Raw genomic sequence first — 16,351 nt, 5'->3', positions numbered from 1 at the left:
TATAACACAGTGAACAAACATCAGCAGAGGACATGACTCCCCAAACCATCGCTGACTGTGGAAACTTCACACTGGACCGCAAGCAACTTGGATTGACGCCTCTCCACTCTTCCTCCAGACTCTGGGACTTTGGTTTTCAAATGAAATGCAAAATTTTATTTTATCTGAAAACAGGACTTTGGATCACTGAGCAGCAGTGTTGGTCCACTGTGTTGTCAAGTCCAGAGTCAGCGTAGCGTCTACCAGGAAATTTTCAAGCACTTCATGCTTCCCTCTGCTGACGAGCTTTATGGAGATGCGGATTTCATTTTCCAGCAGGACTTGGCACCTGCCCACACTGCCAAATGTACCAACACCTGGTTTAATAACCACAGTATCACAGATTGATTGGCCAGCAAACTCACGTGCCCTAAACACCCTAGAGAATATATGTGGTATTGTCAAGAGCAAGATGAGACACCAGACCCAACAATGCAGATGAGCTGAAGACCGCTATCAAAGCAACCTGGGCTTCCATAACACCTCAGCAGTGCCACAGGCTGATCACCTCCATGCCACGCCGCAGTGATCCTTATAAAAGGAGCCCCGGCCAAGTATTGAGGGCAGATACTGTACGTACTTTTCAGTAGGACAACATTTCGGTATTAAAAATCAATTTTGAAATTGGGCTTTTATAATATTCTAATTTTCTTAAGACACGAAATTTTGGGTTTTCATTAACTGTTACCATAATCATCAACATTAAAAGAAAAAAATGCTGGAAATAGATCACTCTGTGTGTAATGAATCTATGAGGTTCACTTATTGAAGAGAGAGAGTGTGAGTGTGTGTGTGTGTGTGTTTTTTAACATTAAGACTGGGTTGGGGTGTGGATTTGCTGCAGTGTGTGTGGTAAAATCTGCAGGTGAATTGCAGCCCTACTCACTTCTATGGGCCCATGCACACGACCATGGTTTCCACGGTCCGTGCACGGCCCAGGACGTCTTATTACGGCCGTGTTTTGCAGTCCAGGCTCATTGACATTAATGCACGCGGCCAGGTACACAGCCCGCGATTTGCAGCCAGCTCGCGAGTGACGCTCCTTGGCAGTCCCAGCTGTAAATAACAGCCGTGCACACCACTACAGACGTGTGCATGAGGCCTTAAAGAGGCTCTGGCACCAGATTTTGCAACCCCTATCTGCTATTGCAGCAGATAGGCGCTGCAATGTAGATTACAGTAACGTTTTTATTTTTAAAAAACGAGCATTTTTGGCCAAGTTATGACCATTTTTGTAGTTATGCAAATGAGGCTTGCAAAAGTCCAAGTGGGTGTGTATTATGTGCGTACATCGGGGCGTTTTTAATACTTTCACTAGCTGGGCGTTGTGTATAGAAGTAACATCCTCTTCTCTTCAGAACGCCCAGCTTCTGACAGTGCAGATCTGTGACGTCACTCACAGGTCCTGCATCGTGACGGCCACATCGGCACCAGTTGATTCTGCAGCAGCATCAGCGTTTGCAGGTAAGTCGATCTTACCTGCAAACGCTGATGCTGCTGCAGAATCAACTGTAGCCTCTGGTGCCGATGTGGCCGTCACGATGCAGGACCTGTGAGTGACGTCACAGATCTGCACTGTCAGAAGCTGGGCGTTCTGAAGAGAAGAGGATGTTACTTCTCTTCAGAGCGCCCAGCTAGTGAAAGTATTAAAAACGCCCCGATGTACGCACATAATACACGCTCACTTGGACTTTTACTTTTAAACACACCCACTTGGACTTTTGCAAGCCTCATTTGCATAACTACAAAAATGGTCATAACTTGGCCAAAAATGCTCGTTTTTTAAAAATAAAAACGTTACTGTAATCTACATTGCAGCGCCTATCTGCTGCAATAGCAGATAGGGGTTGCAAAATCTGGTGACAGAGCCTCTTTAAGAGAAATGCAGAATGGAAGTAATGCAACTTTGCCTACATAGACACTCTAAACCACATGCGACTAAGTTATTTGCGACAAGTCAGCAAATTTTTATTTTTTTTGGTGTCTTATGGATGTAGCAAAGCCTAAATCACATGCCCCTTATGCAGCTGTTCTACCAAATGTGGCCTAAGTAAAAAATAGCCGGTTACACGCTACAGGACCAAGAGTGCCCAAAGCTCATTGATGCACATGGGGAACAAAGGCTTACCAGTCTGATCCGATCCCACAGTAAAAGTACCATAGCGCAAGTTGCTGAAATAGTGCTCGTTGATAGAAAGGTATCAGAACACCATTCATCGCAGCCTGCTGCATGCATTTGACCAGCCGGCAGCTACACGGAACCAGAAGTGTGAGTGAGTAAACAAAAATATATCACACTTTCTTTTACATCACATGGACAGCAGCCAGGTGCATGCGGTCACTTACCTGGGATAGAGATGGCACCAGGATGCACTATGGAAAGAAGGCAAGCTGGCAGAAGCAGTACGATGGTCAAAGCACTGTTCTGCTGGAAAACCTTGGACCGTCATTGATGTGGATGTTTCTGTCACGTACCGCCTAACTAAACATTGCTGCAAAACCAAGTTTGAGGCACCTGCCAGAGTTCAAGGTGTTGGCTCGGCCTCCATATTTCCCAGATCTTAACCCACTCAAGCATCTGAGGGGTATGCTGGAAAAATTCCACTTCACGGAGACCCCCACCTCAGGATTAGTCTTGGTGCCAGATGCCATAGGACACCTTCAGAGGTCTCAATGCTTTTAAATTCTCTCTCAAGGCCAGGGGGGTTGACCGGGTTTACACATGAGCTGGAGCATTTAAACCCCTTTAGTGCTGTTAACAAATATGATCAAAGTACAATACAAGGGAAGGAGTCCCTGAAAACCACGATGACAGGTCCCAGTAGCTGGGGTTGGCATCACCATGGAGATTGCTCAGACCAACAAATATGCTGGCACACAGATTAATCCAGCATATCATTAAAAGGGATAATCCCCAAATCATAATTTACCAGCTATTCAGTTAAAGGTATGTGCACACGATAACTGCAATTACATCTGAAATTACAGGGCTGTTTTCAGGAGAAACCAGCTCCTGAATTTCAGACGTAATTGCATTTACTCACATTTTGCGGGGCATCTTTTATGGACGTAATTTGTAGCTGTTCTTTGGAATCAATGAAAAACGGCTCCAAATGCGTCCCAAGAAGTGTCCTGCACTTCTTTTGACGAGGCTGTAATTTTACGCTCCATCTTTTGACAGCGACGCGTAAAGGTTGTCGGCACAGTACATCATAAAGCCCATTGAAAGTAATGGGCAGATGTTTGCTGACATTTGAGCCGTTTTTTCAGACGTAATTCAAGGCGTAAAACGCCTCCATTACGTCTGAAAAAAGGTCGTGTGAACCCAGCCTAAGGGTGGTAGCTTATGATGTTACTAGAACAATGATGCCAAATTGCTCACTACACCCCCAGCAGTAAACATGCACCCCATTCAATGTCTAAGAATGTTGGAAATAGCAGAGTGCTGTATTCTGCCTTCTATGGCAGTCCCATAGATTTTGTAGAGCAGCACCACGCACGCTTGTCACCACACTTCTAAAGTTCTCCTCACTGCATTTTTTTTTTTTTAGAAAGAGTGGGGGGGCTTGTTCTAGTGAGCGGTGGAAGTCGTATCAGTGGGGCCCTAAGCAGTTATATCCTCTGGATAGGTAACGTGTCTAGGTGATAAAGCAGTATTGCCAGAATATACATTAAATACATTTGTTCAATTCTTTAAAGTGTTTTCCCCATTAGGGACATTAATGACATATCCACAGGATAGGCCATGTCAGATAGATCCAGAGGTAGGACCCACACCTATCTCTAGAGCAAGGCTCCCTAAACCCCATTCTAGCTTTCTATGTTCCCGCAGCCACTTGGATTTTAGACAATGTATAGAGAAACCAGCATATCTCATATGCTAAGCGGCTTCCGTAACGGACATCCAGTTCTATGGGAGATACGGTAATAACCGCTTTGTTACATAGTCGGAAATCACAAGTGGCAACGGGAACACAAAAGGTTTAAAGCCCCATTCGAGAGATAGGTGCGGATAAAGTCCCCATATAGTCCAAATTTGAATTTTTTTATTTTATAAACACCATAAAATAGTTTCGTTTTATTAAATACAAACATGATTCCAGGCAGGGACCAGTGAAGTCTTTATTCTGTTGTGTGGGAATTATGGAAACAGATGAGCAGCACTCCGCAGTTTCCATAACACAAATACAGGATGGAGTCGCAGACATGCGCAGCCTTCTCCAATGGTCCCTACCTGGAATCTGCAGCTTGCCATCTGCCGTGCCAAGTGGCAGTGGGTGACCCCCATACTCAATATAGGAACAGGTTCCCAGAGCTGGAACCCACATCTATCAGACATATGTGGCATGTTTTGTGGATATGCAATTAATGTCTACGTTGGGAATACCCCTTTAAAGAAAACATTGACGAAAAATTCTTAAAGGGAAAGAATTACATGAGAATTTTAAAGTGTCACAGCAATACTTTAACAACTATGTAATCAGTTGTTATTCCAGAGTTTGTCCAGTATGAATGCATTAAAAACTGCTGCATCCAACTTCTCCAGTGCACGGCCAGAATGAGGCCTTTAGACTTATACCATAAAAAGGTGACAAGTGTAACTGCATGTTGCGGCTGCCGTACTGGTAGACTGTTCGTAGACAGATAGTTTAACATTTGTGTCTAAGCAATTTGATACAATTTATGATTAAGTATCTACTGCAGACCTTACTAATCTACTTAGAAATATGGAGTGTAAAGCCAAATAGCAACATTACCATTTTTTTCATAAGTAGCTCAGGTAAAAGAAACACAGACAAATCTCAAATGTAGAATGTGGAGTTTATTACTTGTATTATCATCCGTTATATTTGATATTCTAGAAGTTTATTAAGTGCATATGCAGATTCCAGCAGTAAGAGAAAAAAAAAAAGCATGCAAAAACGAAGAATGTCTCTACTACTATTTGGAGCAAAGAGCTGATCTTTATTTCAGTTTTTTGGTGTCGCTTTGTAAAGATCTAGAGGACACTTTATATAAATTGTGGTTTGGTATTGAAACCAGAGAGTTTCGGGTACAGATTAAAAGAATGTGCACAGTATGCCACCAACTCCTGACCACACTGTCTCTTCTGCACTATGAGTGGCACTTCATGGTGGAGGCAGTAAGTCCTTTTTGCCCAGTCTGTATAACAGATTCCCTTTTATGCCAATGGAATGCCAGTTGCCATTTTACATGACTAGCATGAATGTCCATAGCTGAAAACTTTCTGCCAAAGGGCAGCATCAATAAGCCATAAAGAAAGAGTGGCTCCATACAGCAGCTCTCTGACTGAGGGGGGGGGGGGGGGGGTTCTGAACAGGGACCATAGCATTGTAGTGGCAAAATCTTTCATAATTGGCAGTATTAGTTTGCAATTCCTGAGGTGGGGTGAAGGGACCACTTTCAATGGTTTTACTATTGGACACGAAGGCCATGTGTGCACGATGGATTCACACAGATCCCATAGATTAATAGGAAATCCACAAGGTAGTGCCTAAAACTCAAGTTTTAAAATCTGCATTGTGGGGAAGGGGGGGGGGGGGAGCTAGGACATGTCAGTTCTTTATGCAGAAACCGCATCTAATGGCCACAGACACTAATTATCCTCATTGATTGTGGCTAATCAACCTCAGCTTTATGCCAAGGATTCTGGGGCAAATCTACAACACTTTCCCCCGTCAATTTTTTTTGTTGTTGTGTGAGCGTACCATACACTAACAGCACAGGCATAAGCTTCAGGTGTACCAACTCCTTTATGGGATGAAGCATAGTTTTAGTCTAGTAAGTTTGTGCATGCTACCCTCAATATGTCACTAGCCATAAGAAGCAAAGCCAAACCCTACTAAGCAAGATGTTCAATGCTCTAATCTTAAGGCTTCATTCACAATGGCAGTATGAACAGTGTGAGCCTACGCCACGTGCAAAAGAAGCATAGCTCCCCACAACACGCATACAGGCACAACAGAATTCAGATTCCATTTTAAATGAAGCTTAAATGCAGACTACAATGCTTATATAGATATCATGTAGGGTGGGGAGACCACTTACTCCGTATCCCCACACAACTGGTAGAACACACCTACATCCATCCAAAGCTGGTCAAGCGATCACTTCACAGGACTCCAGGGTGTCCATGCCATCTGGAACATCTACAGAAAGGTATTTAAAAATAAAATTATTTGATCCCAGGTCCAGCAAACGAAATTTGCAACATTAAGCCTATGACACCCCAAGTTATATGTAGATTTTGATTTAAGAAAATTGGATGGATAGGTAGAACAGGTGGATTCCTTTGCGAATTTTGGTGCAGATTTGTAGGCCGGCTTAACTGTGTAATTTTTACGCAGAGTGTAAACTCAGCCTTACAACGGTGCATGACTTCCAGTCCTCTGTACTAAATATACAGCTGTATACACACATTGAGCTGTAATACAATTGTTAGACCTAAGCCATAGGAGGGATTGCTTGATTCAAAAATGAGTCCTAGGACACTAACAGCAGTATTGTGCTTCAGTATTGGTACGCCTAGACAAGGAGGGGCCAAAACTTGGAGATCTCTCTAGTATACTTTTTCACTATGTAGATTCCACTACTGGTTTTGGCTTTCAAATACAAAAACTGCTGTGTTAGTGATCTAAGGGCAAGTTTACACTTAGCAGATTTGTCACAAATTTCTGACTGAAGATCCTGTACACCTGAATGACATTATCTCCAGCTTGTGAAAGGATTTTAGAAACTCCATTCAGAGATGTGAACAGACGACTTTCTGCAACAAATGTACCACGTGGAGTAAGGCCAGAACAAGTAAGGCCGGAGGCAGCACTTAAAAGACGGCGGACCTGGGGGCCTTCATTAGACCCCCAGGCAGCAATAGCAACCATCGCCCCCCTGTAATTGCATTGCAGGGGGCACGATGAGCTGTTAAGAGGGGGTTACCCCCTCTAACGATTTAAATGCTGCGGTCACTATTGAGTTAAACGAGCGGGATCGCTCATTACTCTGAAGTGTCGGCTGTAACAGAGCAGATACCAGCATCATATGGAGCGGGTTCACTCAGTGAGCACGTTCCATATCTCCTCTATCCGACTTTGACGTACAGCTGCTCTGTGTTGCCTTACCCTTAAAGTTCAAGCTTTATTGGCCAGTTCACACACTATTTACGGACGTAATTCAGGCGTTTTAACCTCGAATTACGTCCGAAAATATGGCTCCAATGCGCCGGCAAACAGCTGCCCATTCATTTGAATGGGCTTTACGATGTTCTGTACTGACGGTCATTTTTTTTTTTTATGCGCCGCTGTCAAAAGACGGCGCGTAAAAAAAGACGCCCGTGTCAAAGTAGTGCCTGTCACTTCTTGGGACGTAATTGGAGCAGTTTTCCATTAGAACCATAGAAAAACAGCTCCAATTACGTCCGTAATGGACGCAGCGAAAAACGCCTGCACATGCTATTAAGTCTGAAATGCCGGAGCTGTTTTCTCCTGAAAACAACTCCGTGATTTCAGCCGTAATGGACGCTGCCGTGTGAACATACCCTTACAATGCAGTGCAAAGTCACATGATAGACTAGCTGCCAGCAAGTAAAGGCGCCCGCTAAATAAAACTATTAAGAGTGCAGGAACCTCTAATAAATATACAAAAGCAGCCATAATGATTTAGATAAAGTTAAGCTGTACGTGGCCTTTAAGCCATACCTCCTCAGCAGTTTGATCGACTAACATCGAAAGTAGTCAGGGGGAAATTAGCATCCGATTCTTTTGCATGATTTCCACAGATTCAGGAATATAAAAATACTGCAGACTGACAGGGAGGCCAAGTTTATCTCTGGTTTACTTTTGTTATTCATTTCTAGGTTTAGGGTTCACTTAAGTCGGTCAAAATAAACACCAAGCGGAGTCGAATTGGGCAATAAACATGCTCATCTCTCTAGTAGTAAATTGACTATGCACGAAGAAAAAAAAAAAGTATCAGCCTACTATCATACCTTAAACTCCCTGGGAGCACAGACTGTCTCTTCCTACAATCCAACGCACTCTGGAATGTTTAACCTGCAACAAAACAATTATAAGGTTTATAAGAGACAACCCCTAATCCACAGCACCCAACCCAATCTGTAGTTGTAACTTTTCAATGACATCCAGGCGCCATTTGTTTGGAAAGGAACATTGGGATGACTTAGCGTGTAGTTTCCATTGTGCACTGCCATGATTAGCTTAGGCTTTTTGTAGATCTCCAGTATATTCGGGTTTGAAACGTCAAGCGTTGAGGTGTCAAAACATTTACACGTGGCAATAAGCTGCTTTTTGTTTCAATTTTTTTTTTTGTTTAAAAATCTAGAAGTGCGTATTTGTTGGAACTTCCGAGGCTAGAGTCAAGTCAGAGCATTTTACTTACAATCACTAGTTTAAAGTGAAACCTCACTCTCCTATTGAAAGTTGGCATCCATTTCCATACTAAGTTATTTTAATCCAAGCATAATGTGGGTTGTATTTAGTTATCCAGCAGTGCCTTTCCAGGTTTAATCTCCATAATGTAAAGAACTCTGTACCATGAGACATATGCAGCAAGTTTGACTTAGACTGAAAACAAAAATTGGTTGTCTTTGCTTACCCTCAGCAGTTTCTCAGGAATATGATGGTTTACAGTAGAAAGATGCACTTGTTTTAGGCTTTCATGTTCTTTGAGGAGACATCATTTGCTTCTTCATTAGCCTTTAGAGTCAATCCTTTAAAAGTGACACTACAGATTTGCAAACACATTGAAACAGTAAAAGTACATATGGTTTGGAAGCTTCTTTGAATGAACGGACTATTTGTGAACCGTGTGTCAAATTCATTAGAGTGGGTGTGCAAGGAGTCCGTTTTGTTTGACAATTGTTGGCGAGTTGGGTATGCATAATCCAGGTTTAGAGGGTTTAAATCTTAGGATCCTTTATATACCCATTTGACATAAGTTTGTAGATTCGGGTTTGTTGCGTTAGCAGCATACTCATTTACAAATATATATATAAACAAGTTGCATTATTTCTCATTTTGGCGTTTCCATTGCAACTCGTGTGTGCTCATTTATGGGGATACCATTACGAAATAAGCGGAGATGTGGCGTTTCACTGAAACTTTACTTTTTGAAAAAAAAGTTACAACACTAATACACAACTTACACTACACATTGTACATTTCAGAGAAAAGCTAACAAAATGTGAAGGTTAAGCATTTCAACTTCCTCAAATGAACACAAGATTCATGGGAGGATGGGAAAAAAGTTAAAAAAAGTAAAGATAAATAAAAAAAAAAAAACAAAACAAACTCCTTTTATAGTAGTCCGCTGGTGGTAAAGGCAGAGCATATGCCACATTGTCATTTAATAAAAGGTCTTTGGTCCATGTTTTGTGTTTTTTTAACTTTAGTATCTGCTTCTGCCACCTCCTCTATCAGATCTGCTTCCTCCACGGCCACCACCGCGGGGGACACCCCGACTTGAACTGCTGTATGAATCACGTGGAGGTGGATAGCCTCTATCCATTGATGGCATGCCACGTTCCTGTCTGCCAACTCTGTCACGTCCACTTGAGTAGATATCATTTCTGCTGCTTGAGTAACTGTCTCTGCCTCCATATCCATCCCGATTGCTGCTGTAATCATCATAGCGACTGCTTCCACCATATGATGGAGGTGGCCCTCTTGCAGGTGGGGCACTACGTGAGTTACCTGCAGGGTCAATGGTCAGGCAATAGGGCAATACTATAAGTTACATATCACATTGCAATTTGATATTTGCAGCTTATTTAAGTTTGCTTGTATTTCAGAAGTTTGTTTTGGTATGGACTGCCTTGTTTAGGAAATTCTATTGACTGAGGAAAACCTACAAGGTTGAATATAATAGTCAAGGCACACTTAAACTTATGCTCATTTGGGTCATGATCTCCAGAGCAGCAGCTTAGATTGCAGATTCTGCCACATGTTATCCATGGAGTGGTGTTTGCTTCACTGTTTTGTTTTTTTTTATCTTGCTGTAGTGCATATATTAGCATTCCATGTATGGGGGAGTATAATTTGACTCTGCCCCAAAATAGACTAGTATTTCGTTTTTGTTCTTTAATGTTATCTTCATGGGGCAAATATGTATCCTGAAAGACAGAGCAATTTATAAAATAACACCTTACCGTAAGGCTCATACGAGTCCCTGTATGAACTGCCACTAGGGTGATCAGAATACTCTCTATCTCGGCCCCCATATCCATCGCGATCACTAATAAAATAAAAATATTTAGTTTTTATTTAGACTGTTCGACAATAGATTTCTATTAACTGAAGAGAAAAAAAAAAAAAAAAGAGAATTTAATTAAAACATACCCATAGCCTCTGGAGCTATAATCATCACGGGAACTTGAGTGGCCATAATCCCGATATGCATAATCTCTTGGTGGTGGTGCATAATCTCTTGAGTCCCTGGAGCTTCCATAATCTCTGCCAGAGTAACTGAAAAACAAACTTTATTAGAGAATGTGCAAAATATAATCAATTACCAAGCCAGGCTTGAAACTCTTACCTGTCATATCTGTCTTTTCCACTGTAGCCATCATCTCTGGGTGACAAGTAAACATCTCGTCTAGATGGCATTGGTTCTCTGCGAGGAGGTCCTCCATATCCATCCCTTTCACGTGACAGTGGAGCTGCAAACAGAATAACTGTTAGAACATGGAACTATCTATAGAAAACCAGATTCTGTTGGGATGGGGGTTTGGGACCGGAAAAACACAAAAACATACCTCTTCCACCCATGCTACTGCTGCGAACAGGACCAGATGGTGCAGATCTCTTTGGTGGTGGACCTCCACTTCTGGGTGGGGGCCCCCTTTTAAGAGGCATTTGCCCTCTTGATGAAACACCTATTTAAAAAAAACAAAAAACTTGTCATTACTGCTTACCAATTTTAGGGGACCTCTAAATGCAACCTTGCCAATCTAAGCCACTGAGTTCATCCTCAAAGGTATCCACATAGCTCAACAAACATAGGCATCATTCAGACTGGCGTATAATGCCAATGGTTAGACTGCATTCTGGAGATTACAGACACCCTGCTGCAGTCCTACTGGAACAAACAAAGTGCCAAGGGGATCTATGGGGTTGTAAGTTTGATTCAGTAGAGCTGCAGTGGGTCTGGTCTACCCATGTTTAACAGTCTATATCTAATAAGCCGTCTGAAAGAGGTCTTCGTATTTCAGTAAAGCCATCATGAAGAACCTCCATTTTAAGTGGGGAGGAAATAACAGAACCCATAACTAGAGACCATAAATATTTATTAAAAAGGCTTAGGCTATGTTCACACGGGGTATTTTGCCGAGTTTTTTGACGCGGAAACAGCGTCGCAAAACTCGGCAAAAACGGCCTGAGAACGCCTCCCATTGATTTCAATGGGAGGCGTCGGCGTCTTTTTCCCGTGAGCAGTAAAACTGCCTCGCGGGAAAAAGCAGCGACATGCCCTATCTTCGGGCGCTTCCACCTCTGACCTCCCATTGACTTCAATGGGAGGCAGGAGAAAGCGTATTTCTCGCTGTTTTATGCCCGCGGCGCTCAATGGCCGCGGGCGAAAAACGGCGCGATAATTGCCGCGAAAATCGGCGTGCAGGGAGAGGAATATCTGCCTCAAAGTTCCAAACTGAATTTTGAGGCAGATATTCCTCCCCCAAAATACTCCGTGTGAACATAGCCTTATAGCAACCTCAGCTGAAGTTAAAATGGTGGAAATTTTTGTAATTTAGAGGCTGTCACATTATAAGTGCTCTATCTCCTACATAATGTGATCGGCGCTATAATGTAGATAACAGAAGTGTTTATTTTGAAAAACGATTTTTGAGCAATTTTAGATTTATGCTAATTAGTTTCTTAATAGACAACTGGGCGTGTTTTACTTTTTATCAACTGGGTGTTGTACAGAGGAGTGTATGAGGCTGACCAATCAGTGACCAATCAGCGTCATACACTTCTCATTGTTCCAGCCCAGCTTCTTTCACTGCATAATCACACTGGGCTGGAACAATGAGAAGTGTATGACGCTGATTGGTCACTGATTGGTCAGCCTCATACACTCCTCTGTACAACACCCAGTTGATAAAAAGTAAAACACGCCCAGTTGTCTATTAAGAAACATTTTAGCATAAATCTAAAATTGCTCATAACTTCGCGCAAAAATTATTGACTTTCAAAATAAAAACCACTGTTATCTACATTATAGCGCCGATCAGATTATGTAGAAGATAGGGCACTTATAATGTGGTGACAGAGCCTCTTATACAGGAACCAGTCAGCCTTGTGGGGAAGAGAAACATGGCTTTCAAGTTTTCACATAAAAGGTCTACACTAAATATTTGACTAACTTAGGGTATGTTCACACGGATAAGCAAAATAAATCTGAAAATACGCAGCTGTTTTCAAGCGAACAGCACCTGATTTTCAGACATTTTGGTAGCAACTGCCGTTTTTCGCTGCGTATTTTACGGCCGTTATTGGAGCTATTTTTTCAGTGGTCAATGAAAAATGGCTCCAAAAACGTCCCAAGAAATGACGTGCACTTTTTTACGCGCCGTATTTTGAAAACTACATGTAAAATTACGCCTCGTGGGAACAGACCACCATATACTCCCATTGCAAGCAGTGGGCAGATGTTTGTAGGCGTAATGGTGCCGTTTTTTTTCAGGCGTAATTCGAGGCATAAAGAGCCTGAATTACATCTGAACACACATTGTGTGAACATACCCTTATAAAGCAGTGTTGTAATGGACCAGACTAGTTTTTTACCTCTAGATCCTCTAAGACCCCTGGGTGGGCCACGGCTTTTAGGTGGAGGTGGTCCTCTCCTACTGTCTGCTCCAAAAGATGGCTTAATGGCTTGTTCAACCTTAATTGGCTTTCCATCTAAAGCCTGGAAATTAAAAACGGGGAGAAAAAACAAAAAAAAAAAATGTATGTCAGAATATGCAGTGTTACTGACCAATTATTATCCGAGTAACTGGCCACTTGCAGTACTTAGAATTATCAACGAGACTGGTAAGACAACTACCCATAATAAGGACAAAAGTTGACCATGCTCATTAAATCAAACTAATCCTGCCTGCTGATGTACCTGTGGGACATGGGAAGGTTAGCAGATTAACCTCTCCAATTAAAACAAACATGAACAATCTGCCCATCATGCACGTTAATGTACAAGTTAGGGGAAGATAGCTGTGCATTTGCCCCTTCAGTTATTTAACATGTATGACCAGCAAGAATGTACTCTGTACTCTTCCTGTCGAATCTTAAATCTCTACAGAAGTGGTCAGGAGAATGAATACACATGACGTCCTGGCTGGAGGTAATGTATATTCATTGTCAGGATGTAACGCTAGTGTTTGTGTATGTGACTGCACATAGCAATATAGCTATATCGCTATGTGATGTATAAATGAATGAATGGGGAGAAGTGTATGACGCTGATTGGTCAGCGTCATACACTCTTCTGTACAACGCCCACTTGGTTATATAGTAAAACACGCCCAGTTGTCCATTGAGAAACTCATTAGCATAAAGCTAATATAGGTCATAACTCCGTCAAAAATGATCGTTTTTCTAAATAAAAAAACACAGCTGTAATCTCCATTACAGCGCCGATTACATTATGTACAATATAGGCCACTTATGTGGTGACAGAGCCTCTTTAACGAAGCTACATCTTAGGTCCCACTAGTTTACATAAGGGTGTTGCTTTCGCAGTTGCTTCCATTAAAATAAACTTGACCGGCTTCCCCAGTGCAATCAGCTGTAAACCCGGGGGGCACCGCCATCCCGACACGGTGGCTCCAAACTAAAAGCAGTGTTCTCTAATGACAACCCCAAATCTGGCACAATGTTAGAAGGAAATGATACAATAGTTGTTACTTGGCAGGTCCTAAAGATCAGGGTTAAACCTCATGGGGTGCATTAATATGTGCACTGGCCGTACTAGACATGGACCGCAATACACTGAAATACTTCTAGATCTTGGAGAGAGACGCTCAGAACTTCTTAGAGGACAAATGAGGCTTTATCAGCTCAATACTTGATCAACGCCAAATGTTCATCACAGCATTCTCATTTCCTTTACGACCCACATTCAGAGAACATTTACCTTCCACAATGCGGCCGTATTTCCCAAACAAGCAGTACATCAAAGACAGTCTGGAGAGCGGCTCTGGTGCAGGTAAATATTCATACTGTTTACCTATCCATGCGATAATCCAGCACCTCAATAGTCAGACACTTTCTGTAACGCAAGTTTAAACATACCTTCCCATTCAGTTCCCGTGCTGCATCCTTCGCATCTGCAGGGCTCTCAAACGTGACAAAGGCAAAGCCTCTGGACTTATTGGTTTCACGATCTTTCATCAGAAGAACTATAAGAGATAAACATATCCTTTCAATACACTCTTAGGCAAACAACTTTGTGAAATCCTTCTAGATCTTAGCTAGAAATGCTCAGAACTTCTTAGAGGACAAGTGAGGCTTTATCAGCTCAATCAACGCCAAATGTTCATCACCGCATTCTCATTTCCACATTCAGAGACCATTTACCTTCCACAATGCGGCCATATTTCCCAAACACGCCTTCCAGAGCCTTCTCCGTGGTCTCCGTGTTCAAGCCACCAATGAAGAGTTTACCGGGGCGGTCCGCTTCAAACATCTTCTAACCTAAAGACAAAACGTTATATAAAAAAAAGTCAGTATAGTCAACCACCACAATGACCAACTCATCCCAAACAAACAAAACTGAAAATACATACAAGTAACAGAGTAATTGGTCTAAAGTATAGAGAGGACGGCCAAGAAATAAATGACTCCTGGTTCAAAAGGGAAATACCCAGAAGAAAAAAAAAAAATCAATCGTCTGATTGTGGATCCCCAAACACCGTTTCTGCTCCCTGCTTAATCACATGGAGGGCGGTTGAGCAGGTGCTGCCGCTCTATGAAAAGTTAATAGGAATTGCTGAAACCGTCAGTCCCAGGCACTGACCGAGCAGCAGGTGCGAGCTTGAGGCTCTTCCCCAGTGTGGGGGAAGGGGGTACAGTGATGAGTAATGGGAGAGTTCAGTACCCCCGTTCTTGCGATCGATGGGGGTCCCAGCAAATATATATATTATATACACACACATTGTTTGGTCTCCAGCTAAGTAAGCAGTAAAGCTGACAAACATGCATGTTAATTTTATATGGGCGAGATAAGCGGCTGCCTGTCTCCTGGTGCTGCACACCTCTGGGGGAGGGGGGGGATAGGTGAATAGCGAACATGTTGGCCTATAATGCCCAGTGTTGTGCAGGAGACAGTTTCGCTCTGCCCACAGATGTAAGGTTGTTGGCAGATCTCACGTAAGTCAGTCCGACCAGCTGAGAAAAAGCGACCAGGACTATAAGTAGCCCCTCCCCCGCAGGAATGTGATGAATTTCACGGGACTTGTGTTTCCCTCATGCAGCAGGAAGACACTTGTGTAATGTTAGGAGCCGGCACTTTATCATGGGGGATCCTCACTGAAGGGGTTAATACCACAACCACCCAATCCACTGCCGCAGGGCAACATGTAGAGCCAGCCGGACGTGGTAAACCCTTAAATGAGCCAATATTCATCTAAATTATGTATATAAAACCCAACCTAGTAATTAGGAGGCATGAAATGTAACACCCCACAGCTGCCGGTCAACGGGCGCGAAGCTCGTACAAGTACTACGCCTAGACGGAGGTCTACACCCAACCGAAAAATGGCGACCGCAAACATAGAAAAAAAACTGCGCAAAAGGGGCTAGTAGCCCACACAGGCCGAAACCGCGACGGAACGCGCGCACAAGAACCTCAACGTCCAAAATGGCGTCGAAGCAAATGGGCGCTGCACGAAAAATCCCCAGCCTGACGAAAACGGCACCCCCGAGCAGCCGTTCATGCAACAATAAATCGCTATTACTCTATATTTAGCGTTAACGCGACAGTCACAAGCTGAAGCAGCGGAGCTAAAATGGTCACCACGCTTCGTCACAAAATGGCGGCTCAATCCCACAATCTCTTACTATGAATCCCGCTCACACAGGCGGAGTAAACGCGATAGCCACGCTTCACAGATTATAAGCATATACACTCCATGCACGCACCGGCGCTACACACGAGGCCGCAACCAGCCACTCACCAGAGTATAATCCTTCCTCACACCGCTCCTTAAAGAAAATGACCGCGGACAAAGACCGTGTGCCGTTTAAATAGATCTGACGTCACCAAGTCAAAGCGAGGCTCC

At 43.0% G+C, this 16,351-nt stretch overlaps 1 protein-coding gene and 2 non-coding genes across 3 annotated transcripts; all 3 read right to left on the bottom strand.

Moving 5' to 3' along the window:
* Positions 1-9,159: 9,159 nt before the first annotated feature.
* RBMX (RNA binding motif protein X-linked) lies at positions 9,160-16,351 on the bottom strand. Its single transcript, XM_075835909.1, has 9 exons — positions 16,247-16,351; positions 14,649-14,765; positions 14,364-14,470; positions 12,858-12,981; positions 10,829-10,948; positions 10,609-10,732; positions 10,413-10,538; positions 10,223-10,308; positions 9,160-9,767 (listed from the first exon to the last, which is right to left on the bottom strand). The coding sequence occupies exons 2-9, from the start codon at positions 14,755-14,757 to the stop codon at positions 9,463-9,465; spliced, it is 1,101 nt and encodes a 366-aa protein (XP_075692024.1). The 5' UTR covers positions 14,758-14,765; positions 16,247-16,351; the 3' UTR covers positions 9,160-9,462.
* Positions 14,089-14,164, bottom strand: LOC142660102 (small nucleolar RNA SNORD61). The gene has a single exon (XR_012850418.1). It is a non-coding gene; the product is annotated as a small nucleolar RNA SNORD61 (small nucleolar RNA).
* Positions 14,549-14,617, bottom strand: LOC142660103 (small nucleolar RNA SNORD61). The gene has a single exon (XR_012850419.1). It is a non-coding gene; the product is annotated as a small nucleolar RNA SNORD61 (small nucleolar RNA).

The sequence above is a fragment of the Rhinoderma darwinii genome, chromosome 8 (assembly GCF_050947455.1).
Source record: "Rhinoderma darwinii isolate aRhiDar2 chromosome 8, aRhiDar2.hap1, whole genome shotgun sequence".
Lineage (NCBI taxonomy): Eukaryota > Metazoa > Chordata > Amphibia > Anura > Rhinodermatidae > Rhinoderma > Rhinoderma darwinii.
This window is presented reverse-complemented; position numbering and strand designations above follow the sequence as displayed.

Coding starts and splice junctions, on each gene's coding strand:
- RBMX (XM_075835909.1), bottom strand. CDS start 14,757: ATGTTTGAAGCGGACCGCCCCGGTAAACTCTTCATTGGTGGCTTGAAC. Junction 14,471..14,648: donor ATATGGCCGCATTGTGGAAG/GTAAATGGTCTC, acceptor TATCTCTTATAG/TTCTTCTGATGAAAGATCGT. Junction 12,982..14,363: donor CACGGGAACTGAATGGGAAG/GTATGTTTAAAC, acceptor TTTAATTTCCAG/GCTTTAGATGGAAAGCCAAT.